General features: G+C 37.4%; 1 protein-coding gene across 5 annotated transcripts in view; it reads left to right on the top strand.

Moving 5' to 3' along the window:
• unc5a (unc-5 netrin receptor A) overlaps positions 1 to 27407 on the top strand; it is a 225442-nt gene that overhangs the window by 161952 nt on the left and 36083 nt on the right. For 3 of the 5 annotated variants that reach the window (XM_051860879.1, XM_051860880.1, XM_051860883.1), the window contains exons 6-7: positions 4453 to 4620; positions 20566 to 20730. In XM_051860879.1, the coding sequence (XP_051716839.1) occupies positions 4453 to 4620; positions 20566 to 20730 (333 nt within the window). The remainder of the gene's footprint in view (positions 1 to 4452; positions 4621 to 20565; positions 20731 to 27407) is intronic. The other 2 variants (XM_051860881.1, XM_051860882.1) reach the window with 1 other exon arrangement.

The following is a 27407-nucleotide window of genomic DNA, read 5'->3' as shown; positions in this document are numbered from 1 at the left end:
TGTTGAATTAATGGCAGAAAGTGGCTAATGAATAGGTTTATAAGCTAGCTGACCTTTATTAAAATGCACAGCGGCAGAGCATTGCTAACCCCGGAGGGGTCCCAGGACAAGTGGCGTTCTAAAGGTAGCATGCATTACAACCCTGTACACGCTCTCTACTGATCCCGGCCGAGTCAATCACACACCACACGTAGTACAGTACTGGGACAGATCTACTGAGAATACTCCTAAACCACAGACAGACATGTTAACAATGGAAAATCTGAACTCTTTGCCTTTTTTCAGAGGTAATGTATCAGTTGTATTATGAAGCATAAAGATAATGAGTCAAGGGACAGCTGTGTGATGATTTGCATTAAACAGGAATAAATGCGGACGTGCTTTTTAATGCAGAGACTGCAAGTCAATCAGAGCAATCAGTGTGTTGTATTTAATAGAAGAAAAATGGAGCTAAACTGACAATTGTTTCTCAGATGAATGCAGATTAGATAAGTTGTTGCATTTTGTTTGAATTGCATGATTTGGGGACATTTTGACAGAAGGCTCTGCAAAAGTGAGCAGAGAATATTTCCGCTCTTGTTTGCTTTTCATGCTGTCAATCAATGAAGCCCTCACACAGGGAAAAAGAGAAATGCTAGGTGCGGTGCCTTACAATTTGTCGGTTTCAAATTGTGCAATGTTCCCAAAGCAATTTGCTACCATTGTAGAAATTAATTAAAGAAAAATTCCCTGTGAATACCTTTTGATCAAAAGAACTATTAGGCAAGGTCCTTTATGCTATTCTTTTTTTTCCCCATGGCTTCACATTAAAATGTCAGTTTACTAATTTGAAGTCTTGCAGGCTTGCTTATTGGCTGAACCATAGGTGGTGTGAGAGCTGTTATTAGTGCTGTTGGACAGAGGACGAGATGAATTTTAACAAGGCTGGACTTGACTTGACACAACGGTGTTCTAAGAGGTAATCAGGACCCGAGTTGCTGCGCAATTTCCTTCTTCGTGGTGAGCAATCAGAGAGGCTAAAGAATTGATTCAGTCTGACCAGAGCAACATTTCGTGGAGAATTAAGAGCAGCTTCGGGGGCTTCGGGACAACAAATCGGTCGAGTTACTGGGGGAAGAAGAAATCAGATTTGCTCTGAATTCTCCCACCAAGAGAGAGGAGGCTGGGAACTTGATTAAAAACCCTGCATGAACTTTGGACTCGGGATCATCCTGGAATCCTTGCAGGATTATGCATTTTACCAGCCAGGATATTGGCGCCATAAAAACCATACTGTGTATCGGTGTAAAGCAGAAAACCAATATACACCCCACATGAGATTAAATCTAGGCCATTCCCTCCTACCATGTGTCCCTCGTTTTGCTCAGTAGCTTTAACATTGACAGTTGTTAATATAAGTTGTAAAAGAGATTGAGTGATAGTGTTGTGACTTGACAAGGGCAACAGTAGAGAATAATGTTTGGTTCTGTGGCCTCATCCAGATGTGGCCATCTTTTTAGACTTGCACACACTTTTTTCTTTTTTTTTTTCTTTTGAGAGGAAGCAAGGAATTTGGATGAGAAAATAATTACAAATTTAAAAGAAAATACTACAAAACAGGAGATGAGATGGTCTGTAAAGTAATTGGCATAACCACAATTGGCATAACCTTATGAAGTTTCAGCAGTGCAGACTTTTGAGATCATGTTTTCATTAAGGTCCAAACTCCAAAGCATGCTGACAATGTAAAAGAGGAATGGCAAAATGCAGGCAAAAAAATGTCACTCCACAGTGATTGGCTGATTATTGTCACTGTTCAATAATTCAATAATGCCTGCCTACCCTACCATGCTAGCAATAGAGTGCTGCAATGATGACATATTTTTGTAAGTTAGCATCACCCTGGTTCCTTCAGCAAAAACCCAGTAGAATATATATATATATATATATATATATATATATATATATATTTTGTTTGGATTATTGTAGAAAATAAGCTCTGTGGCCAGAAAAAGTTTGATTCTTAGGGCTCGTTCACACAGAACGCATCTTTGAGTATAAAAACGCAAGACACAGCACTCAGGAATGGTTTTAAAAAAAGCGCAGTGCAGAACGTGAGGGTCTCGAGACGCACTTTTGAGACGTGATGCAATAACAGCAATAATGAACAAATAAAACAGTTGCCATGGCAAGTTGCTACCGTAAACAGAAGCTTGCAACGCTTGCCCCGCCTCCGACTTCTTCTGATTGGTCCACTGTTTTGGAACTGAGATTGATGAGCGGTGCTGCGTGTAAAAGTTGAAATTCTTTAACTTGACACGGCGTCTTAAAAACACAGCGCTCATGTGCAAGGCCCTGCAAAAGACGCAAGACGTGAGCGTAACGGTCATGCACGTCCATCAAGCGTGTGTTTACATAGAAAAACAATGGAAAAGTAGCGCATTGGAATAGAAGGGGCCGTTCACACAGAACGCGTCTTTGCATCTAAAAACGCGTGACGCAGTGCTCAGGAATGGTTTTAAAAAAAGCGCAGCATAGAACACGAGGGTCTCGAGACGCACTTTTGAGATGTGATGCAATAACGACAATAACTTAAATATTAGAAATAGGCAAACAGCAGAATTGATAGATACGAGTGTTGACATGGAAAAAAAGAAAATAAGATAATAATAAGCGCCTCGTCCGCCATGTTGCCGTCAAATAAAACAGTTGTCATGCCAACATGCTACTGTAAACAGAAGTTCGCAACGCTTGCCCCGCCTCCGAGTTCTTCTGATTGGTCCACTGTTTTGGAACTGACATTGATGAGCGGCGCTGCGTGTAAAAGTTGAAATTATTTTAACTTGACACAGCGGCTTAAAAACGTGCCTGCGCATGTGCGAGGCGCTGCAAAAGACGCAAGACGTGAGCGTGACGGTCATGCACGTCCATCAAGCGCGTGTTTACATAGAAAAACAATGGGAAAGTAGCGCATTGGAATAGAAAAATGCCTTCTGTGTAAACGGCCCCTTACACCTTTTCTTCATCTTGTTAATCTTCACAAATGAACAGAACTTTGAATTTTGAAGCTCAAATACAATCTGCAGAAGTAAAAAGCTAAACATAGGCTATAAACAAACTACATAACTTCAACACTACCTGCATTAAGCTTCCAAAACTCTTTCAATATTTTATTTAAAAACATTTTAACAAAAAGTTTGAGTTAGAATAGTTTTCAAGAGTGTAATTATAAACACAATGAGGCTGTGAAAGCGAAGCCGCCTTTTCAAAACAAGTAAACGCATTAAAAAGTGAAGTGCTAAAATGCTAACTCGTTTTTGGGCAAAAAAAAAAAAAAAAACGTCATCCCTGCAGCACTCTATTGGTTAGCAAATCAGCCTAAATGAGTCAAGCTGCAGTAGATATGTTATTTATGGAATAAATTACCCACCAAACTTAGGGGACGTTCACATAAAATGCGTCTTTCCTTCTAAAAACGTGAGGCGCAGCGCTCAGGAATGGTTTTAAAAAAAGCGCAGCGCATAACATGAGGGTCTCGAGACGCGCTTTTGAGACGTGACGCAATAATAGCAATAACAGAAATAATAGAAATTGGCAAACAGCAGAATAGATAGATCCTATTTAAAAAAAATAAAAATAAAATAATAATCGCACTAGCTATGGCCTCCTAAATAAAACAGTTGTCATGCCAACTTGCTACTGTAAACAGAAGCTTGCAACACTTGCCCCGCCTCCGAGTTCTTCTGATTGGTCCACTGTTTTGGAACTGACATTGATGAGTAGCGCTGCGTGTAAAAGTTGAAATTCTTTTAACTTGACACGGCGTCTTAACACGGCGCTCATGTGCGAGGCGCTGCAAAAGAAGCGAGACGCGTGTGTAATGGTCATACACATCCTTGTAGTGCGTGTTTACATAGAAAAACAATGGAAAAGTAGCGCATTGGAATAGAAAAATAGTTCTGTGTGAACGGCCCCTTAGAAATTTTGAATGTTAATACACTATGGACTTCTGGGGTCTCTAGCGCCATCTGTGTTTGAAATTACAATTGCGGTAGATTAGCAATAAATCCATTTCTGCATCCTGTCTGCTGCTTCAATTCAATTCAATTGAATTCAATCCTCTGTGGTTTACCTTAAATATCAACAGTATTATAGTATTAGTTGCTTGTTGATAGTGTAAGATAAGTGCTGTTCTATGAACACAAACTGTGTAAACATCAAATAACACAAATTTAGATTGGACAAAAAAACAACAAAGATGGCATCTGCCACACAACTGCCTCAAATCAACAGTACAGTCTAGCATTGACAACTATTGGCATTAACATAGCTTTCGTATGTTGCCGTTGTCCCTGTGGCCTGCCTTTAAGCACAGAGCTATGTTTGTGGCTGTTTATCATCCTCGTGCTTGTCGGGTAATCCTGACTCGCTGTGTTCGTTTCCCCCTCTCCTTTGCACTGGGCGCACGAGCAGTGAACGGTGGCTGGTCCACGTGGGCCACATGGTCGGCCTGCAGTGCTGTCTGTGGTCGGGGGTGGCAGAAGAGGAGCCGGAGTTGCACCAACCCCACTCCCCTGAACGGCGGGACGTCCTGCGAGGGCCAGAGCGTCCAGAAAAGTGCCTGCACTGCCACCTGTCCAGGTAACGTCCACCGGGCGTCGCTCACTGCAGAGTAGAGCTAGTTTAGCATTAGCGCACAGACCCTTGCACGGTCCCCTTGCTCTAATGGCACCAATAGCTCCCTCTCTGTAGGACGGCTAGCTTTGATTGGCATTAGCTTTTTTGTGCTTAAGCAAAACTTTCTCATGTTTTTTTTTTTTTTCTTTATTTTTGAAAACCATTGAATTATTCATAGCTGAACCAGTGCTTGTGTCTCCATTCTGACCATCGTGTTTTTTCAGATATTTTCATGCTCTGTGCTGCTTTCGCTTTTGCTGCATGAGGTTATTTTTTGTTCAGGTGTAAGCAGGGTCCAAAATTAACTTGCCTGCCAGTGGTCAAAATATATTTTTGTCCCTAGCTGTTTTTTCCCCTTGTGTTTGCATTGTGGTGTATATTTGGTAGCTCAATGTAAGGATTAATCAAGAATTCCTTTTAAATTCCAATTCAATTCCTAAATTTGAATTAAGGCAGAAAACAGGATGCAGAATTGCAATTTGAATTTAAATGTGCACTGCTGTTTAAAAGATTGTTTAATGTTTTAGAAAGAAGCTTCTGCTCATTTATTTGATCTAAAATACAGTAAAAACTTTAATATTATGAAATATTATTACAATTTAAAATAATATATATTTGAAAATATATTTTATTCCAAGCTGACTTTTCCACAGCCATTACTCTAGTCCTTCTGAAATCATTCTCTGTTGATTGAAATTCTTTGAATAGAGAGTTCAAAATCATTTTTTTGAGGTTTGAGATTTTTTGTAACAATGTAAATGTATTTACTGCCACTTTTGATCAATTTATTGCACCCTTGCTAAATAAAAGTATTAATTGCTTAAAAAAAAAAAATCATACTGACCCTAAACTTTTGGACAGTAGTACTTTAATTAGTAAAATTAAATTGAAATTAAGTTTTAACTAGAAAAGCAAACTTTAACAAAACAAACTTTGAATGTTATTTAAACAACATTTTTTTTTTTACGAATTCCAATTAAACTTCAATTTTGGACCCTGGTTCTAAGCTGGTAAGAAAAGGCGGAAAACTAAAAAATCTTTTACACAGAGTCAGACAGTGATATTTCAGTGATATTTCATGTTGGTCGATATTTACTCTTCTGCGCATCTTGTAAATACAAAGATTAGCAAGTTATTTGATGCTAACGATCAGAGTTAGCGCTTATAAAGTTTTACTGATCTACTGAACTATTGCTAGTAGAACTTTCAAGGGTTGAGAGTGAACAGACTAAAAGGAAGAGGAAGCAGGGAAGCAGCACGGCTGCTTTTCCTCAGTATGTATCGATCGCGTGCAGTTTGAAATGAAAGTCAGGCCGCTTCATTTACAGGCTGACATTAGACTCAGGTAGATGGGGGAAGGGATTCTCTTGATTACTGCGATAGGCCGGTGAGTGTATTTCAGCAGGGACAAAAATGGCATTATGCAGGCGCTGCGGACCAGCGGAAAATATCCACGCTTAGTAAACAGGAGAGGAAATCGAAGCTTTTGTCAGCTGCAGCTTGTCTTCCTCGCTCACTCCCTCTCTTCCTTCACTCCTCCTGTGAGAGGGTTTATCTACTTAAGCCAATCTCCTGTTTCATTACAAAGCATCCAGTGAAATTTAATAAGACGCCACCTTTACGCTGCTCTGTAAGTAACGTGCTCTCAAAATGTGGCGTTTTTGATGAGCAAAAACACAAAGCATGGGGGAACGTTTCTGACAGAGCTCTGTAGGGATGGATTTCACATGATTACGACCCAAATAGCATTTCTGTGGGGGAGAAGAGAGACAGAGAAGGAAATAAAGGCATGAACACTGTAAAGGGGGGGGGGGTGTATCACACACAGTTTCTGCCAATCTCATGTTAATCTTGAGTACCTATAGAGTAGTAGTGCATCCTTCATATCTCCAAAAAGTCTTTAGTTTAATCATATTTATAAAAGATACATACGCTGTACCGAGTATTTCCGAAAACAGCCGAGCGCCTGGAGGCGTGTCCTGTGAGCGGAGCTAAAATCACGAGTACGTGCGGCTTTTGTGTAGAGATCTCAGCTCCACTGAACACTGGGTTCTTTGGGAAGCAAGGTTATCTTTCCCTCACAACCAAAAACACACTTCTTTGGTGACATTGTTGATTTCGTGCAGTCCTGTGACCTGTGCAGCGCTGCTGATGACTTCCGTAAACCCGAACGCACGTTGATGGGCGTGCTCTTGCGCTCTCGCTCAGGTCCACGTGTGCGCGCGCGCCCTTCCAGAAGAAGTGCCTGTACAAGGAATTCTGCCCCTGTTTACGTCACTCAGGCCGATATTTGAAAAAAAAAAGTCCAAATCCTATGAGGATTTGAAAGAGAATTTTTGGAACAGAAATACTCCGTCATACGTCCAACTCATGTTTTGAAACTTTGGCCATGTTTAGCATGAGAATCCAACTCTTTAACAGTGTAAATAAGTCAGAATACATGAAATAGCATTAACCCCCCCCCCCCCCCCCCCCCCCCCCCCCCTTTAAAGAGAAACACTGAAAGTAGTTTTATAGGAAAACAGTGATAAGAAGTAGAGAGACAGCTGACAGATGACAGCTATTTGGAAAATTGATTCATCTGTCAATTATTTTTTTCTATTATTCAGATGTTTCTTTTTTTTTTTTTTTCAAACAATATATAAATAGAGGTTTATAATACGGATAGTTCGGACTCTAAATTCTGATTTGATGAGCCACATTTGAAATTATTGTAAAATTACATTAAATTAATGCACCAAGTTATTGTCGTTTGGAAGCCATGTGGTAATGAACTATATTTCTTTTCATCAGAATTGTTTATGTAGCGATATTAGCTCAAAGCGGAAATATTAATAATTATTCATAACTTATGATTATTAATTATGATTAATTATGAATATTTGAATCAGTTAATCAGATTAACTTGATGTAGCTACATTAAAATTACAAACAGTTTCATTCTGTGAACACTCAGATTGATTATTAATTAATTCTAAGAGAAGGGTATTTTTCATGGCCATAGAAAAATAATTCTTTCTTAGCATTTACAGCACTTAGAGCTGATAGCAATATCTAAATCATGGAAGATTTACTCTTTAACAGTGGAAGAGGCAATTTATTGCAGACAATGAGTCAGAACCAAATATGTATTGTGCACAAGTTTTATTAACTAAATCACGAACACATAACTAAACTAACAAATACACACATAAACACAAGTCACATGTACATGGGTAAAATGATAAATGATAGTGAAACCGAAGTGGGAACAGGAAATAGAGCTATGGAGAAGTCAATTAAACAACCTGGAAAAGACCGTCAGTTTTCTCAGTAATAAAGCACCTTTGCTAACAAAGGTGGTTCACAAATTAATATTAAATCGCTGTTTAGTGTTCAAATGTACAATACTTGCAAAATGCCTTTAGCTGTTGAGAAGCATTGGATCTGCAAGCTGAGGAGAAATCCTTGATTGTTCGGTCCGAAGTCGTAATCAATATCTTCTGCGTTGGATGAAGAAATATGAAACAACTTAATCTGTCAATTTGACTCTTAGTGGGGAAAGAGTTCTTTCTCTCATAGATGAGCACATGGCTGGGTTGCAGGCCTAGGCCTACAGGCTGTGGAGAGAGAGGTGAAGTTGTGCGTCTCTTCTTAAGGTCTGGGAGGAGCCACACCTCTTCGGGTGGACCTGACCAATGAGCAAAGTGGAATTTCTGTAGCGGGAACTTCCTTTGTTGGGGAGTTTATGGCTCTTGTCTTTGAGCATGATTAAACTGGCTGTTGTTGAAGAACTTCAGTTGAAGAAGAAACTATTAAAGATTCTTGTAATACTGATGTGTTGCACAGGTATCGACATATCATATACACAAGCATTTAAGCACCAAACTTGGTATAGGTTAGTTTACGTTAACCATTGGTTCTTATCATAAAATATACATAAAACAAATACCATACAGAAAACGCTGCACAGAACAGTCATAATCACATGTTTCAATGATAATCCCCTGTCCTGGGATGCATGTTCATTTATAGATCAGTTCGTCTATGAATTAATGCAGGAAAGTCTGTTTTGAGGACTATGGCCATATATATATATATATATATATATATATATATATTTTTTTTTTTTTTTTTTGTGCAAGATTAATATTAAGTGTAAGATTTTGTAGTGATTAATGTTATGTCATGCTAATTCAGAAGAGTTTCTGTTAATGTCATGTTGACAAGTGGTGCATGCGGCTTGGTTTGAGAGCAAGTATGTAAAAATGCTTTATGCTTTATGCTCATTCAGCAAGTGCTGTACCATGCTATTGTTAACATGTTAGCAAATTAGCAAGTAAGCATTTTCTGAATTAGCTTGTTATAGCTAGCTAATTTTACACTAATAAAAATGTTTACATTGGGGTTACATGATAATTTTAAGCTAAATGTATGAGTGTACTCAAACATTTCAAGTTAAGAGCAATTAAAAAGTTTGAGTACAAAATAAAAGTTCTGCTTACTTAAACTTTGAATTTTTGGACTTAAAAATTTTGAGGCAATTGATTGCCTTATTTTTTGAGTTTTGTCAACTTATTCGGGTTTACAGTTTTCAGTCCTGCTTCACATAGCTGTATAAATACGTTCTGATTGGCTCTGATTGTGTTGAGTCACACATCGTGTTTCGTGTTCACTGCAGACAGACTGTTTTGTGTTCAGTTGCTTGTCGCTGGAAACTTACAGGAAGAGGGAGAAAGAAAAAATCCAGAACAAAAAAAAATAGCAAGAAAGGATGTTCACAGTGGTGGCCATTGCAGGATCTTTTTGATAAGGGTCATGCTGAGCGAGCGAGTTGGACGTTGTTCCTGTGGTGGCTTTATTCCCCTTGTGTTTCTCGCACTCCGACCGATTAATCCTGACACGGGTCGCGGCGAGGGAGCCACAGTGTCCTGGCCAAGGATGACTTAGTTGTGTTCCCAATCAAAAACGGGCACCTGTCTGCTTTAGCATGCTCACCAGAGGACCCCAAATCCTGTCAGCGAGAGAAAAGGAGAAGGAGAGAGAGTGACCATCCCGTTCCATTTATCACCATACAAAGACACGCACGGACAACTGCAGGCCCTAAAAATTACATTTGAGACTTCATCCCGATTTATCAAAACGTGACTTCTGACTGCAGGAGGTATAAATCATCATTTACTGACTAGCTGCAGGTAGAGGCATCGTGTTCCCAGAGCACAGTCAGACAGCAGGAGACAGAAAGAGAAACAGCAGAGCTTTGATAAACGACTCTGTATGTGAACATAGTCCATCGCCGCTGTTCTACTGATCCTCAGGACAGGGCGACTTTAAAGGACGTGACGTGATTCTTTGTGTAGTGCGGCGAGCATGCAATGCCATATGAATTCTGATGAAGCTGAATTCTTTTTGTAATACGAATAGGTTGGAATAATATTTCCAAGGCACTGAAAATGCTATTCTCAGTACCAAGGCTGCAGAACCAATCAAAATAAAACAATATGATTATTTACCGCATAAATATATACTATACTCTTATTATAAGTGACTGTAATCTACTAAACATACGCTAACCACACATAGTACTCATGACACATACATGGTTTTCAGTTTCAGACTGATTATTATTATTTATTATAAAATTAAATATAATAATATATTGATTTATGTAATTTTACTATACATTACATTTTTGATTTTCATTTGTGATTTTAATTTATGCACAATATATTTTTAAAATATTTTTTATTAAACCACATTTAATTATATTATTGTAATATACTAAATATTTGTTGTTAACAATGTTGAATTATTATTATTATTTTAGTATTGTTGTTGTTATTATATAATACCATATTACTCTAATATAAATAGGCTTGTGGAATTAAATCATACATACATTTCAATAGAAAATGTAGTGTTTAGTCAAATGAAATCATTCAATTTATTATTATTGTTCAATATAATTTCAATGTACAATATAATTACTCTTTTCAAAGACTGATAAGTGGGCTGAAACACTATCATAACTAATGTAGATCAAAAAGAGATCAAAAAGAGTGCACTTGCAAGCCCAAGGACAGTTTGAATTCAAAAAGAGCTCTTTATGTGTAAGTCTTTCTATTGGCAGCAGAACATGGGCAAAACATGACTTAATTGGAAGTTTTTGTGTTTCGCATACAAACATTTGTCATATTTATTGCAGCTTAAATCACAATCACATTGTCTGTGCATATACGAAATACTATACATAATTTCCAAAATTAAAACCAAGTTATGAAGCCCTTTCAAGTCCAATTCTGAGGACTCATCCGCATGATGTGCTGGCTTACCGTTTTTCCTCTCTGTCCCTCCTTTCTGTCATGGAAAATTATTACCATAGTCTCAAGAATCAATAGCTCTTGGGGTTTTTTCTTCCTTCAAATCTTTTCAAAAGGAACAAACCAGTAACTTAACACAATTGGCCAATCAACTGGATGAGTTCAGCTGTGAAGAGTCTAATGTAATAAGTGGGTTTTAAAGGGCTAATTGACCCTGATGAGCCTCTTGTACCGGCTCTTGTTGAATCACTGGCTGGTTAGACCTTTAGCACGGTGAAGAGGCTGCTTCATCTAAACTCGACGTGTCAGAGACGTCATACGACATCAACCAGCACGTACACACACACAAAGACAACCCTCACCTATGACTGGAGAGCCTCGTGAATTTAATGGTCTCTGAGGAGAGCATCATCTGATATTGAATGCAGTCCCTCAGACATCTTCACTCTTTTCTCTTTCAAGTACTTTTAAAGCTCAGAGCAAGTGCTGATTAATTTGCATTCTAAACTTTAGCACTTTTAATATGAAATTAAAGTATTACAAAGGGGGAACAAATCAAAAAGTTAACATCACAAAAACCATCTTTCACTGATGCATTATCGTTAGTCTGACGCATTCAACTTGGAACCATGGCAGTGTCTTAACTGATGGAGAACAAACAGGTCTTCCAGCTTACGTTGCAGTATGTTTTCAGGACTCAGAACAAATGTTTTCCTCTTCCCTGGATGCTAGCCTATTCTGCTGAACTTTATCTCTTAGCATTTCCTCTTTTCTTTCTTTTTTTTTTTTTTTTTAAACAGATAAAATGTTGGCCTATAACTACGAATTGGGTTTGGAAGAAGGCTCAGTGCCAGGAAATGAAAATCTCCTTTTTTGCCCATGTTGTGCTAGTCTTTGCTCCTATTGGCCCGTTTGCTGCTTCTTTTGATTTCTTTTTCACCCGTATGACTTTTCAATTTGCCTTGATCTGCTTAAAACTAGAAATGGACAGTATTACTAAAATTTTACATCTCGTAAAAATCATCTATACAGTACTGTGCAAAAGTCTTAGGCAAAATAAAAAAAAAATAAAATAATGGTTTTATTTTTTGTTGTGTGTCAGTAGGAAATATCAGTTTACATTTCCAAACATTCCTTTTGCTATTAATTGTAATAATCCATTGAGATTTTTGTATGAACAATGAGTCTGACAACAGCTGGTATGCTCCACACAGAGATCTGATCTCACCATCATTGAGTCTGTCTGGGATTACATGAAGAAACAGAAAAAAAAAAACTGAAACAGACTAAATCGAGAAGAACTGCGACAACATCTCCAAGTCACTTGGAGAAACCTACCTGCAAAGCTACCTGAAAAACTACTTGCAAGTGTACCTAAGACAAAAGCTGCTTTAAACGCAAAGGGTGGTCACACCAAATATTGATTTGAAATTAATTGATCAATAAAATCTATTTATGACATTATTTTTGAAAGCATGAACCAAAAATGTCTCACCTTACCTGCATTTTTGCCTAAAATCTTTCAAAGTAATGTAGCTTTGCAGGTAGGTTTATTCAGTTGTCTTGGAGACGTTGCCGCATTTCTTCTGGATTTAGTCTGTCTCGGTTTTTTTCTGTTTCCCAGATGGACTCGATGATGGTGAGATCAGATCTCCGTGTGGAGGATACCGGGTGTTGTCAGACTCCTTGTGCATACAGAAATCTACCTGGATTATTACAATTAATGGCAAAAAAGGAATGTTTTGTAAACTGATATTTCCTACTGACACACTACAGCAAAAGATATAAATAACTGGCTTAAAGGGATAGTTCACCAAAAAATAAAATTTCTGTAATTAAGTACTTACCCTTGTCGTTCCAAACCTGTAAGACCTTTCATCTTCAGAATACAAATTAAGATATTTTTGATGAAATCAAGAAGTTTTTTTTATCCCCCATAGAAAGCAATGTAATTACCATCATTCAAGGTCCAGAAAAGTAGTAAAGACATCGTTAAAATAGCCAACGTGACTAGTGTTTCAACCTTAATGTTATGAAGCAACGAGAATACTTTTTGTGCACAAAAACAAAACAAAAATAATGACTTTATTCAAAAATGTCTTCTCTACCCTATCATTTTCCTACACTGTTTATGTTCAGCATTTTCAGGTTCTACGTCAGAGCGTCAGCTCATTATTGGCCAGCTCCTGCGTCAGCATCAAACGTATGCGTCGTGCTACTCACGTGAACCGCGTTGGCCAATACTGAACTGGTGTTCTGACGTAGAACCTGGAACATCACATTCCCACGAGTTAATATGACGTCCCCACAAATTAATATCTCATGGCCACTACATATTATCACGTTCCCACTAGTTAATATGTTGTGGACACAACAAAACTAAGTGAACCAAACATGTCCCTCCCGGTCACCTTAGTTTATTGTCATGAAGCTGTAAATCTTGGACATTTAAATATTGTTCCAGGCTCTTACAAAGGTGCAAGACTGCTGATTATTTTAGAAGATGTTATGCTTATGTTTTTGGTGTGAAAATACCCTAAGCCTCTTTTTGGCAAGCCTCAGCAAAGAAATGGTTTCCATAAAGTATGCTGCTCAATAACATGCTTTCCTGAATTCCAAAACCCTTTTAGATCCCTGTATTTGAATAATTATTCTTTTTGTGTTAATGTTGCATGATGCACTTGAATACGAGACAGGCAGCAGACTGGTATGACATAATTTTGACCATGTTCTGGCCCCGCCCACTCTGGCTCAGAGCCCATGAATCACCTGTAATCTTGTTGTCTCAGATTTATTGAACATGGAATGTTTAGGTCCAGGTGAGATTACAGATGTGAGTGTTGACTCTGTCTCATCCCCGCTGATCTGAAAGGTAATTGTGTGCCTCTCCCGCTCAGTTCCTCCTCCCTGCTCAAGGACGAGGCAGCTGGAGGTGTCCAGCATTGGCCATTGTGATTTTGAGCAACGGCGAGTGGAAATGGGGCTTCCTGCAGTCCTTTTAAAGAGCAGTTGGACGCCTTTTAGATGTGCCCTTGACAAGATGTCCAAATAGGCCTGCCACTGCGTTATTGTGTTACAGGCACCCTGGCAAAACATACACACACACTCACACACGCACACACACACACACCCCACTTCACCCCTATGATTGGAAATCAAAGATAATATCTTAAGGGAGTCTGGAATGGACAATTATTTGTCTGGCTTCAGTTCCTTATTAGTGCATCCTTTACTCATGTTAAGCAGGTTTAAGATATGATTGTTGTGTCTTTTGAAGGGGAAATTGGCCATCACTGTCTATTTTTCTGCTTCTCTCACTTCATTATTTTTTATTTGCTTGTTTTACGGCGACATGAAATCAAAATGGACCCTATTTACTTTCTTAATACACGTTTCTTGTCTTGTTTTGCACAAACGGTGCATGTTATTACGAAGACAAAAAAATGTCTTTCATCAATAACTTGCAGTGCCTCTAAAATTAATTTAATTTTAGGCTGATGTCACTTATGGCAGGCTATTAGTCAGTGCTAACCAATGCATTAATGTTAACTACTAACCAAATATCTGTTTAAGCATTGTTTAAGACTACTGTTGTAAGTCTACACAGCAATTTAAACCGTTTGTTCACCCAAAAATGAAACTTGTCATCAATTACTCATATTCTTGTCATCCTAAACCCGTAAGACTTTAGTTCATCTTCACAAATGAAGATATTTTAAATGAATTCTAAGAGATTTCAGCTCCTCCACTGACAGTCTACACAACTACCACTTTGTATCTTCAAAAAGTTCATAAAGAGATCATAAAACTAATCCATATGAATCTAGCAATTTAGTCCAAATTTTCTGAAGAGACTTCGCTTTATATGATTAATAGATTGAATTTAGTCTTTTATTCACATATGAACACTGATCCACAAACATAAACAGAATCTCAATCATACTGCTTAACGCACGAGAATGAACCTCAGTGGTTCTCGCACGTCAGGCTAACATGCTTGAGCTTCCGTTTACCATAACTGATGTGTGCGTTGATGAATGTTTATATGTGAATAAAAGCCTAAATTCAGTCTGTTCATCATATAAAGCAATCTTGTCTCTTCAGAAAATTTGGACTAAACTGCTCAATTCATATGGATAAGTTTTACGATCTCTTTGTGAGCTTTTTGAAGAGACAAAGTGGTAGTTGTGTAGACCGTCAATGGAGGAACAGAAATCTCTTAGAATTCATTTAAAATATCTTCATTTGTGAAGATCAACTAAAGTCTTACGGGTTTTGTGTTTCGGAGATGAACAAAATTCCCATGGGTTTGGAACAACACGAGGGTAAGTAATTGATGACAAGTTTTTCACTCTTGGGTTTGCTATCCCTTTAATACAATTCAATGAAATAAAGTTCACTGCAACAATAGCAAATGATGAGATATTTGACACAGATGTTCAAGGGTAAACTTTGACCTTTAGCTTCAACGCCACTCTCCCTGTCTCACAAGTATGTTTGATCAAAAGCATCCCAGGCTCATTGGACAAATGTGCCTCTAGCTACATTTTTGCAAAACTTAAAGTACACATACAAACTGCAGTTTCCAGCTGCAGTTTGTATACTTTTGCTACTTTTGTTCCTTTATTCCTGCATGGTTCCTTGAGCAATACTATATTGTGACCTCAAAATATTTTTACAAAACTTATCCATACTTTTGTATCACACAGTCTGATCCATGTGTATGGCTTTTCTGATGTAGTAAATTGGCTCAGTAGCTCGCCTGTTACAGCCTTGTACTCGCAATACAGAGCGATCGGGTATGAGTCCAGTGAAAAACGAGCCATGATAAAAGACATCAAAGACTTGTAGAAGCAAGCTAAATTGGCATAGATGCTTCAGAGAATGTGTTTTTCTCTCATGTTTGCTATAGAATAGGTTTAGGGTATTATTTTCGCATTATTTTCAAACACAATAGAGCTTTAACTTTATAGCGCCACTCACCAGACATTTCATTTCCAAACAGATACATACAACAACCAAAAGTAATAATAACGATGCCTGGAAAAGTGGAAGTATTCCTTCACAATTGACTACAAACTTGTCCAGAATGATACAGAATGTCTACATTTCATGATCATTTCATAATCCAATCAATTTTCAAGGGATTAAATAAAGTCCCGCTATTCTTTTACGAATTGAAAATCCTTTTTGTTTGAAAATATGTAATGTTATCAAAGTCAAATGGGTTGAGAATTCCGTTTCATGTTGACTCTAATGTCTATTTTGCTGCTAGTGTTTTATCTGTAATTCGTTTCTTCTCAAATAAGTCAAGAGAGTTCCTCTCAGTCGCTTTGTGCAGTTTTTCAGAGAGAAGAAAGAGTCTTTTCTTCATCTCTTAGCTGTTGATCTCTCATCACCTGTCTTCTAAAATTCATGCAGAGAATCAGAGACAGGAACACGATTCTTATTGTAATGTATTCATTAAGCATCAATTCCCTGTTCAGTCAGGCTAGTGTGATGATATAAGCCTGTCTCGCTCACAAATGAGTCCCCTCAATGGCAAACAAGGACAATTATTTTATTTCTTCACCACTCTCCCTGCCAAATGTTTGATCAAAATCTGTGTCAGCATCTCTTTTAGATGCACTCCACATGTTCTTTGTTAGTATAAATATCATTCGCCATTGCTTAATCTCTCTGCATATTTAAATATGAAAAACGCATTCTCATCGGGCAGGCTAACTGTCCTTTTTATTCACAGCCATTTATGATGGCCGAATTTTCATCTTTCTTATCTCTAAGGCACGCAAGTACTTTATTAGCTGGATGTTTGGCCAAGCGGTAACCTCACTGTACTGTCAGGGTCGGGTTAGCGGAGCAAAACTGCACAGTGAATATGCTATAAAGCCAGAGGTTAATGAACAGCCCAGCATGTCTGATCTTGGGTCTGTCGAATGGAGTCATCAGTAACTGTATCCAAGTACCATAATTCACCCCCTGCTCTTGGTCCTGTGAGGGCGCAGCTCAGCGCCCCTAGAGAGCTCATTACCAGAGCTGCTCACATTAGCCCTGTAGTAACCTTCTCCAACCTGGCACAACGTCAGCCCGAATAAGACTTCCAAAATGGCCTCCGGTCCAGCTGACGAATAACGGTGGCCCTGTGAGAATGAGAAATGGAAATAAAATACATCTTCTGTGGCTTGGGAGGAAATAGGACATTTGAGTGTTGTTACACTAGGCACAAACACATACAGAATTTTCCACCTGCCTTTTATCCTTGTATGGGCTTTTCACACTTGAAATTGTAATCGGGTTATTGTAGACATACTCTAACACTGCGAATGCTAAGCTCCTTTTTCATTCCACCCAGGCCATTTATGAAAGCTAAGTTGCACAAACATGTTATGCATAGTTTTGAAAATTAGCATATGCCTGCCCACATTTATATGCAACTGTTCAGTATTCAGCAACTTGGCCAACCCAGATTAAGTAAGATTTTTTTAAAAAAGAAATTAAAATATATATATATATTATTTTATTTATTTATTTATTTTTGATTCAGCAAGGATGCATCAAATTGATCTAAAGTGACAGTAAAGACATTTCTAATGTTAATATAGTATAGTATTAAAGGGTTAGTTAACCCAAAAATGGACACTGCAGTCAATTATATGTTTATGTACTTTAAGTTTTGCAAAAATGTAGCTAGAGGCACATCCTGTCATTAATAACTCACCCTTATATCATTCCACACCCGTAAGACCTTCGTTCATCTTCGGATCACAAATTAAGATATTTTTGATAAAATCCGATGGCTCAGTAAAGCCTGCATCGACAGCAATAACACTTCTTTTTTCAATGTCCAGAAAGCTACTAAAAACATATTTAAAACAGTTCATGTGACTACAGTGGTTCAACCTTAATATTATAAAGCGACTAGAATACTTTTTGGGCACCAAAAATAACGACTTTATTCAACAATATCTAGTGATTTCAAAACACTGCTTTTTGAAGTTTCGAAGCTTAACTAATCATTTGTTTCGAATCAGTGTTTTGGATCGCATATCAAACTGCCAGAGTCACGTGAACTATTGAAGTTTCAAATCACTTATGATGTAACGAAGCCTCGTTTGCTGAAATCATGCGATTTTGGCACTCTGAACCACTGATTCGAAACAAAAGATTCGTAAAGCTTCGAAGCTTCATGAAGCAGTGTGTTGAAATCGCCCATCACTAGACACATAAATAAATGTATATAAATATTATATAAAATGTTACAAAAAGTATTCTCGTCGCTGTATAATATTAAGGTTGAACCACTGTAATCGCATGAACGGTTTTAAAAGTTTTTAGTAGCTTTATGGGCATTGAAAAAGGGAGTGCTATTGCTGGCGATGCAGGCCTCACTGAGTCATTGGATTTTATCAAAAATATCTTAATTTGTGTTCCGAAGATGAACGAAGGTCTTACGGGTGTGGAATAACATGAGGGTGAGTAATAAATGACAGAATGTGCCTCTAGCTACATTTTTGCAAAACTTAAAGTACATAAACATATAATTGACTGCAGTGTCCAGCTGAAATGAACTCTAGAGACAGTAAAACAACTTTTATTCCTATATTCCTGCACGGTCCCTTGAGTAATACTATATTATGACCTCAAAATACTTCTTACAAAACTTATTCATTTGGACTTTTGTATCACATAACCTGCTCCATGTGTATGGCTTTTCTGATGTAGTAAAATCGATCAGTAGCTCACCTATTACATCCTTGTACTCGCAACGTGGAGCGGTCAGAGTCCAGTGAAAAACGAGCCATGATAAAAGACATCAAAGACTTGTAGAAGCAAGCTAAATTGGCATAGATAAGCAGTCGGGAACCTATGGCTTGCGAGTCACACCTGGCTCTTTGACAAAAATCATGTGGCTCGCCAGGTTTCGCACCCTTTACCTGTAAACGATTTGATAAAAAATTAGATGCATCAATAGAGTTCAGCTTTATGCAGAAAAAGCAACCAATTGCAATTCCTTTGTTATACCTACTGAAGTTAATCCAAAAAAAAAAAGAGAGAAAAGTTTAGAGTAATAATAATTTTTAAAGTGCACGTTCAGTGCTGTTTGCGAGTGTCACGACAGCAATCCTCCTGCACACAGATTCAAGCAGCTACGTAACTTGTTTGTGATAATGGCGAAAACTATTTTTAGAACAGCAGTGAAGGCTATACAAAATAAGTGACTGGACTGAAACACATAATTTTATTGAAACTGGTGCTCTGCTGTGCCAAGAGACATTTTGAAACATTTCACCGGTTACTTTCGCTTTTTCCGCAGACATGATATGTCCTATAAATGTCGTATTTATGATAATCCGGGCAGCTTTCAGTGAACGATACTGTTTGAAGTTAATAATAAAGAAACATGGAAGAATGAGAGCGGGATGTGATTGATATTAAAAAGAAATATTAAAAGCTCCATGTGCTGCGAAAGAGAACTGAATCTGCTAACTGACAGGATGCTTTCTGTGCGTTCTCTCCGAGCGGAACATGGACAAGCGTAGCAGCCACAGAATGTCAAAATGGCCGCCTTAGCACATGTATAATGATATGTATAATGTTAATATAGTATAATATTAAGCAGCACAATTGATTTCAACATTGATAATAAGAAATGTTTCTTGAGCAGCAAATCAGCATATTAGAATGATTTCAGAAGGATCATGTGACACTGAAGACTGAAGTAATGATGCTGAAAATTCAGCTTTTCCATCACAGGGATAAATTACATACTAAAATATAGTGAAACAGACAACAGTTATTTTAAATTGTAATAATATTTCACAATATGTCTGTTTTTACTGTATTTTAAACAAATAATTGCATCCTTGTTAAGCACAACATTAAAAAATCTCACTGACCCCTAATTTGTGAATGGTATAGTGTAAATTCTTAAGGGCACAGCAGTAGAACAATCTGTTTAATACCATAATTAAACTAAATTGTTTTCTACTGTACTTTTAAGACATCTATCTTTTCAGAGAAGGTAGAGAATGACTGTTTTGATTTAAAAAAAAAAAAAAAAACGATTGGACTTTAGGGGAAAAATAAAATACTATATCAGTGTTGAAAATGTTATATTTATAGCTGTAACTACTTGAATCCGTGTTAAATGCATAGCTAAAAAACTATTTTCACATGTGGGGGTTGATGTGCGTGCATACAATATGTGAAACTGTGCAGCTGCATTTAGTTGAGTGTATCATAGAGACAGGCGTTGCATCCATCAGTATGACAGCATTCATATTGCATAAGCTGCATTATTTAATACACCGCAATGTCAAAACCTCTGTATGTGTGTGAATGACATGAGCAGAGGGCAGGTGTGTGGAGTTTGTGCATGCATGTTAGAGCACATGGGTGTTGCTGAGATAAGTGAGTCAGCTAATCTCGAAATATTTATCACTAGCTTACCTGAATAACAAGTTGACTCTATCACCCTCTTGAGCAGTGAGTTAGTTACTGCACATTTGTGCTTGCTATGCTTTGACTAAGTGTTTGAGTTTAGTATGTTTCTGCCCTAATATTGATGGATTGCTAATTCTATGTCCTCTGTGTGCATGTGTGTGTTCAGTGGATGGCGGTTGGAGCGAATGGAGTAAGTGGTCGCCCTGCGGAGCCGACTGCACCATGTGGAGGAGTAGAGAATGTACCCAACCTACGCCTGGCACTGGAGGGAAGGACTGCCAGGGCCTGGATCTTCAGTCCCTCAACTGTACCAGCGAGCAGTGCCCTCAGAGTGAGTACCATCAACTCTGTCACAGACTTCCTTTATTGATCACACTAAATGTGATGTGAAGCCTGGGATGCATTAGTGAGAGTCCCATTAACCACTAGAAAATGTAGGAAGAACGAAGAAAGGGCACCTAGGAGGTCTGCATTAACACATTTGTTTAGTGTAGCAGGCAGTGTTTGTGTATCGTTGGGTCATTGTTTTTTTTGCAGGAAGGTCACTTTTCCAGATCAGAGAATCTCGAGTTGTCCAAGGTCTTGATGTCCCCTGGGTTCTGCTCTCTGTTTGTTTTCCAGCTCTTCTTCCCTCAAACAACCTTTCCCGTTCCTGTTGTTCTTCTCTTCTTTTAATGATGTTAAACCTCTCAGTCCTGCAGCTGCCATTGTCATAGCACCACAGCAGCATCGACATCGGCATCCTCAGAAGCAGCAATGGTATTGCTGTTCTTATGATTGTTTTTGATATCAGAGCATCTGGTGGCCGTTATCAACTGTATCCAAGAGAAACGATTGGTTCGAACTAATGCCAGAGGGTAGACAGTGGAGAAGTCAAAGCTCTGAGTGATTTCAGGATGGTTCTGTGTGACTTACTGTGGGTAGAAGAGCTTCTTGAGCAAAGAGTTTTATGTGCTCTCACAGCTCCAAAGTCTTTGTGCTAAATGAATACTAGAGAATAAGTGAAGTGTTGTGACTAGAAAAATTCTGCTTGAAATATGATGTTTAAATCATGAATTGTTTGTTTTGGCCAGTAAGTAATTAAAAATGCTAAAATTAGCATTAATATTTTTTTTTTTTTTTAAAGTGTACTATATTTGTAATACACCACTATTTTGGGGTTGGTAAGATTTTTTGTTTTTTGTAAAGAAGTCTATTATGCTCACCAAGACTGCATTTATGTAATTAACAATACAGTAAAAACAATAATAAATAATACAATAATTGAATATATATATATATATATATATATATATATATATATATATATATATATATATTATACACTTGCAAGAAAAAGTATGTGAACCACTTGCAGAAAATGTGAATAATTTTAACAAAATAAGAGAGATCATACTTGTTATGCATGTAATTTTTTATTTAGTACTGTCCTGAGTAATATATTTTACATAACAGATGTTTATATATAGTCAACAAGAAAAAAAATAGCTGAATTTCTTAAAATGGCCCCATTCAAAAGTTTGTAAACCATTGATTCTTAATACTTTGTGTGGTTACCTGAATGATCTACGACTGTTTGTTTGTTTTGTGATGGTTGTTCATGAGTCCCTTGTTTGTCCTGAACAGTTAAACTGCCCAATGTTCTTCAGAAAAATCCTCCAGGTCCTGCAGATTCTTCCGTTTTCAAGCATTTTTTTTTTTTTTTTTTTGCATATTTGAACCCTTTCCAAAAATGAATGTATGATTTTGAGATCCATCTTTTCACACTGAGGACAACTGAGGGACTCAAACACAACTATTAAAAAAGGTCCAAACATTCAGTATTGCTCCAGAAGGAAACACGATGCATTAAGAGCCGGGGGGTGAAAACTTTTGAACAGGATGATGTCCAAATTTTTCTTATTTTGTTTAAATATCTTTTTTTTATTATTATTATTTAATACTGCCCTTCAGAAGCAACAGAAAGTACTTACATGTTTCCCAGAAGACAAATTAAGTACAATTTACCTTGATCTTCAAATTCAAAAAGTTTTCACCCCCCTGACACTTAAAGGGATAGTTCACCCAAAAATGAAAATTTGATGTTTATCTGCTTACCCCCAGGGCATCCAAGGTGACTTTGTCTCTTCAGTAGAACACAAATAATGTTTTTTAACTCCAACTGTTGCGGTCTTTCAGTCGTATAATGCGTGGCAATGGGAACTTCGTCTATAAGATTAAAAAAAAAAAAACATGCACAGACAAATCCAAATTAAACCCTGCGGCTTGTGACGACACATTGATGTCCTAAGACACGAAATGATCGGTTTGTGCGAGAAACCGAACAGTATTTATATAATTTTGTGATCTGCTGACGTGCAAATTAAAGAACACAGACACAGTCAAATCATTTACATAATGACGCAATCTACCAAGAGCAGTGCAAATTAGCGTAAATAAGCAGAGCTGATACTCATCAGGTGCGGGTCGACACAGGCGCAACTTATTACATGTAATATACGGATAACGTCTTCCTCTGGCATACCAAAAAAAATTAATACGAGTGGAAAATATTTTCTCCCTTCTACCACACGCTCTCTGTTCTCTGCGGTGTCTCCTCCTAGCAGCAACAATTGCAGCCATGTTGCAAAATGGGTTAAGAAATGCTTTTTTGGACATTTAAATAATGCCGCAAATACCAGTAAATTGATGAGCACAAACATTAGTAAATCGCGTGGCATGATTCATTTAAATACTCTCCTCCCATAAATTTTGCGTCTGAAAGGGAAACTCCTACAAATGCATATGCAATAAGGTCAGCCACAAAAACAACTCAGTCCTTTTCAGTGCTAATTTTGCACTGCATGTCTTTAGTAAATCTCGACAGTAGTTTTTTAATGCCAAAAGAGGGTTTGCGCTGGTGCAAGCTGTTAGTAAATCTGGCCCTAAGAATGCAACTCTTACTTTATTAATTATGTTTATAATCAAATAAGCTTAAGTAATTTGAAGTGTTTGCACTGACTTATTAACTTGCTATGTTTTGGTCATGTCACAGTTGAATTATTCACCATGTCTATCATTCAAAGCACTTTGTGTGATATCAGCTGTGAAGAGCCGCATTTTAAAGATCTTCCATAGAGACGCTAGAAAAACAGAAAGGAGCCGCGCTTTTAATGTCTCAGCCTGTAATTTACCCACTGGTTATCATGAAATGTGCTGAGCCGAACACTTGTTCTTTATTAACAGTTAATTTGGGTCCGTTTCACTCCCAGCAGAAATTAGGGACTCGTCTTCACACGCGATTCGTTTGATCTTGCTATGGCCACGACTGTTGCTGATATGGATCATCGACAGAGATAAAGGGTGGCAGAATGTGAGCAAACACTCCCATTAGTAGAGGTCAAGAATGAAGAGTTTGTATTCCCCATGCTGTGAGTCGATGCAGTTCTAGAAGCTTTCAACTATAGGGCCACATGGAGGGATGTTGAGGTTGAGATTTTATATACAAAAATTGCCAATGTTGCACTCGGCAACAACAAAAGTACGAAAATACTAAATATTGCAACCTTCCAGCCGAGCCCAAGGCCTAGTTATTATCATTAGATGTTTGTGTTTCTCTGTTCTGGGAGGTTGCGCTGCAGTCGGGATGTTATTAATTGGCCCATATTGCTCAAATTAAAAGCACAGAAGCTGGTACGAGGGCAGCCACTGGGAAATTTGCTCAGTTGGGGGTCCGGCCAAGCAGATGGGCTTGTATTCGCATCTTCTCGGATCAAAGTGTCGGGATTGGCATCTTAATTTGGAGTATGCCGTGAGTGTCCTGTTAACATAGTCCCCCTCCAGGACACTCTTGCTTTGGGATCAAAGTGGGGTAGGACAACACCAGCCGGTCGAATCCTTCCCCTCATTCTTTAGGGTTTTGCACATTTCAGATTTTAATCTGAGCCCTCCCACACGTCATTTACACACGGTCGTACTAGCTCAAACTCTTAAGCCCACATATACAGGCACACTGAATACGCAAAATCCCTGAGAATTGGAATGCAGGCCACAGAAAAATTCTTGTCCCAATCTGTTCTCAGCAGATGTCTCTCGCCAGACAATAGACCTGTTTTATACTGTAATGAGCAGAAAATCCTGCCTGCTTTGGCTACTCTGCTGCACAGGAAATTTGTTTTTTTTTTTTTTCCTTCTTCTTCTTCTTCGGAGGGTTTAATTAGTTGTTAGAGGAAACTCGTTGAAATAAAAGTAGCATTTAGTGTCCTCGTAATTCAAGGGGAGATTAGCCCTAGCGCACCTGCTATGGGTTAAATGCAAGTTGAAAAGCACATAAATCCAAAGCAGCTGTGTGAAATGAAGAGCATCAGAATGAGTGTTTACTCTGTACGATGGATATGGTCGAGGAGGACAGGTTGACACACTGTTAAGGTTCCATCATGCATGTGAAATGTGAAGTAGGACAAATTCCTAAATTAACATATTTTTTTTTTTTTGGTCCTAAAATGACATTCACATCCAAAGCAGTGTTGGATGGGATTAGCTTTCCAAACAATGCTTGAGTTCTAATTATTAACGTGATAACTATCTGTGATTTCATGCACTGCTTTGGATGGAATGTGCAAAAATGTCTAAATCCATAATGAGGATTCACTAAGCAGTGAAACAAAAAATGTTGCTTTCGGCAAAAGGTTTGTGTGAGAATGAAAATATTTATACTGGCTGTATCTGTTGCAGCTCAGTTTTTAATTATGAATCTCTTAGGTCTCCATAAATATAATTAAATTCTGACCATTACACTAAAGCCTGCTGTGATGTTTCTGGACCGATTTAAATCTTTTCTAACTGTATAGAGCACTTTATAATGACTTTATAAGAATAAAATTATATATGATATAAAAATATAATTACAATTTTTTTTTTTTGTAAAAATATAACAAACAAAAAAGATTTTATATATAGATGTTTTTTTAACCAGTTAGCACAGTTATAGCAATACTGACTTTATAATATTTTTATGTAATTATATTTTTTTTATTTTAAATATAGTAAATATTAATAAATATGTGACCCTTGCTGACAAAATTAGTACATTTTCAAAAATGAGTTATTGTTATTTTCAAAATGATGTATAATTTGTTGGAATCCGACAAAAAAAATGACTGAGCTACACTTGTTTTAATTCGATAGAGTCAGCGATTTTGAGAAAAATCGAGTTTAAGTTTTCTAAAGGTTCCAAAACGAAATCACCCAGCAACCATACTTTAAAATTCCTGTTAATTTGGCACACACCTCGTCAAAACCAAATATCTATAGGAAAATATATATATTCAACTTTTTTTTTTTTTTTTTTTTTTCATTTTACCTTAATATTTCGAAGTACTGTAATTCTGTTTATATGTGTATATCGGGATATAATTGAGGCGTCTTTGTGCGAGCGCTTCGGATCTGTGAGTCAGCGCGAGTAAGATCAATTTGATTAGTATGACTTTAAAAAACTTATTTCATTGGTTCAGACTCATGCCATTAAAAATTCGCTATGAATACTCACAAAGTTGGAATGCTGCACTTTAAAACAATACCAAACTTGGACTAATGAGGAAGTTGCTGAGGGGGAGCACTAGTGATGAAGCGAGCAGAGAAAAACTGCATTTTTCATGGAAAAAGGAAAGGTACTCCTCTCAGAAAACGCACAAAGATACTTGTAGATGTTTAATTGCTATTTGAGGCATTTGGATGAGGGCTTAATGAACTAATTTTTGTGTGAACCTCAAATTCGACATTTTTGACTTGTTTTGCCTGTAGCTCGTGATTAGCCTGTGTGCATACCAACTCATTTTGCCAGTACGGGTCACATATTGTTATATTTTATATCACAATTTTTTATTTAAAATACATTTTTACAAGTAATTTTTATACCAATGCATTACCATTACGAGTAATTTATTTAGTATTTTTTATACCAATGGATTTGCAGTTAAAATAAAGTTGGATGCATAATTATTAATCTGTTTTGATGTTTCTAAAGACTAGCATTGAGCTTACAGCTGATTGGTTGATAGGAATATTGTTCCAGGATGGACAAGGGTGTTGATCCAAAATTACAGTCACCAAACAGTATATTATCGCAGGTGTCTATTGTTTGATTTTCACAAATCAGTGGATAACTACAGTGTGGATGCTGCATAATGCCTCATAACCTTCATTCATCTAGTCATGATAATTAACAGTTTGGCGCTTCACCACCTGATGAAATTACACCCAGGTGTTGCTGGGTAAAAAGTGATGATGGGAAGGAAAAGTCATGTTGCTGAATTAATGCAGCCTGTGCTGATAATCAGGCTAATTTGTGGAATAGAGTAAATTAAATTAAGACATTTAAAAGCACCTAGTTTTTAGCTATTTAGCAATAATGGAAATAACGTTGTAACCTTTAAATGCGAATCTGTGTTGTCTTTCATGCTAAGGGACTAATTCAGTAATACCTGCTGCAAGAATGGTAATTTATTTCCCTTTTTTATTTTAACCAATGTGATAAGATACAAAAGATTCAATTTTAGACTTTTTGATTAGCTTAAAGGGATAGTTCACCCAAAAATGAAAATCAGTCATCAATTACTCACACTTATGTCATCACAAATCCATAAGACTTTCATTCATCTTCAGAACACAGATATTTTAATGAAATCTGAGAGATTTCTGTCCCTACATTGAAAGTCTATTAATCCAAAACTCTGATGCTTCAAATTGTACATCAGAAGAAGTAAATCCAAAATAAATCCATATGAATCAAGAAGGTTAATCCAAGACTCAATCGATTTAAATGGTGAACAGATTTAATTTAGGCTTGTATAAATGATTACAGAATTTTTATTTTAGGTGAAGTAACCCTTTAAGACCCACATTATTTATCTTCTCATAAATAACCACAAATAACTCTGCCGTTACAAATTTCCACATTCCGGTGATAAATGCTTACCGACAACAGCGCATGCTAGTGTTTTATCAATACGAGCGCAACACAGACCTATA

This window comes from Ctenopharyngodon idella, chromosome 14 (assembly GCF_019924925.1).
Source record: "Ctenopharyngodon idella isolate HZGC_01 chromosome 14, HZGC01, whole genome shotgun sequence".
Classification (NCBI taxonomy): domain Eukaryota; kingdom Metazoa; phylum Chordata; class Actinopteri; order Cypriniformes; family Xenocyprididae; genus Ctenopharyngodon; species Ctenopharyngodon idella.
The sequence above is the reverse complement of the archived record's forward strand: the minus strand, read 5'-3'. Positions and strand labels throughout refer to the sequence as shown.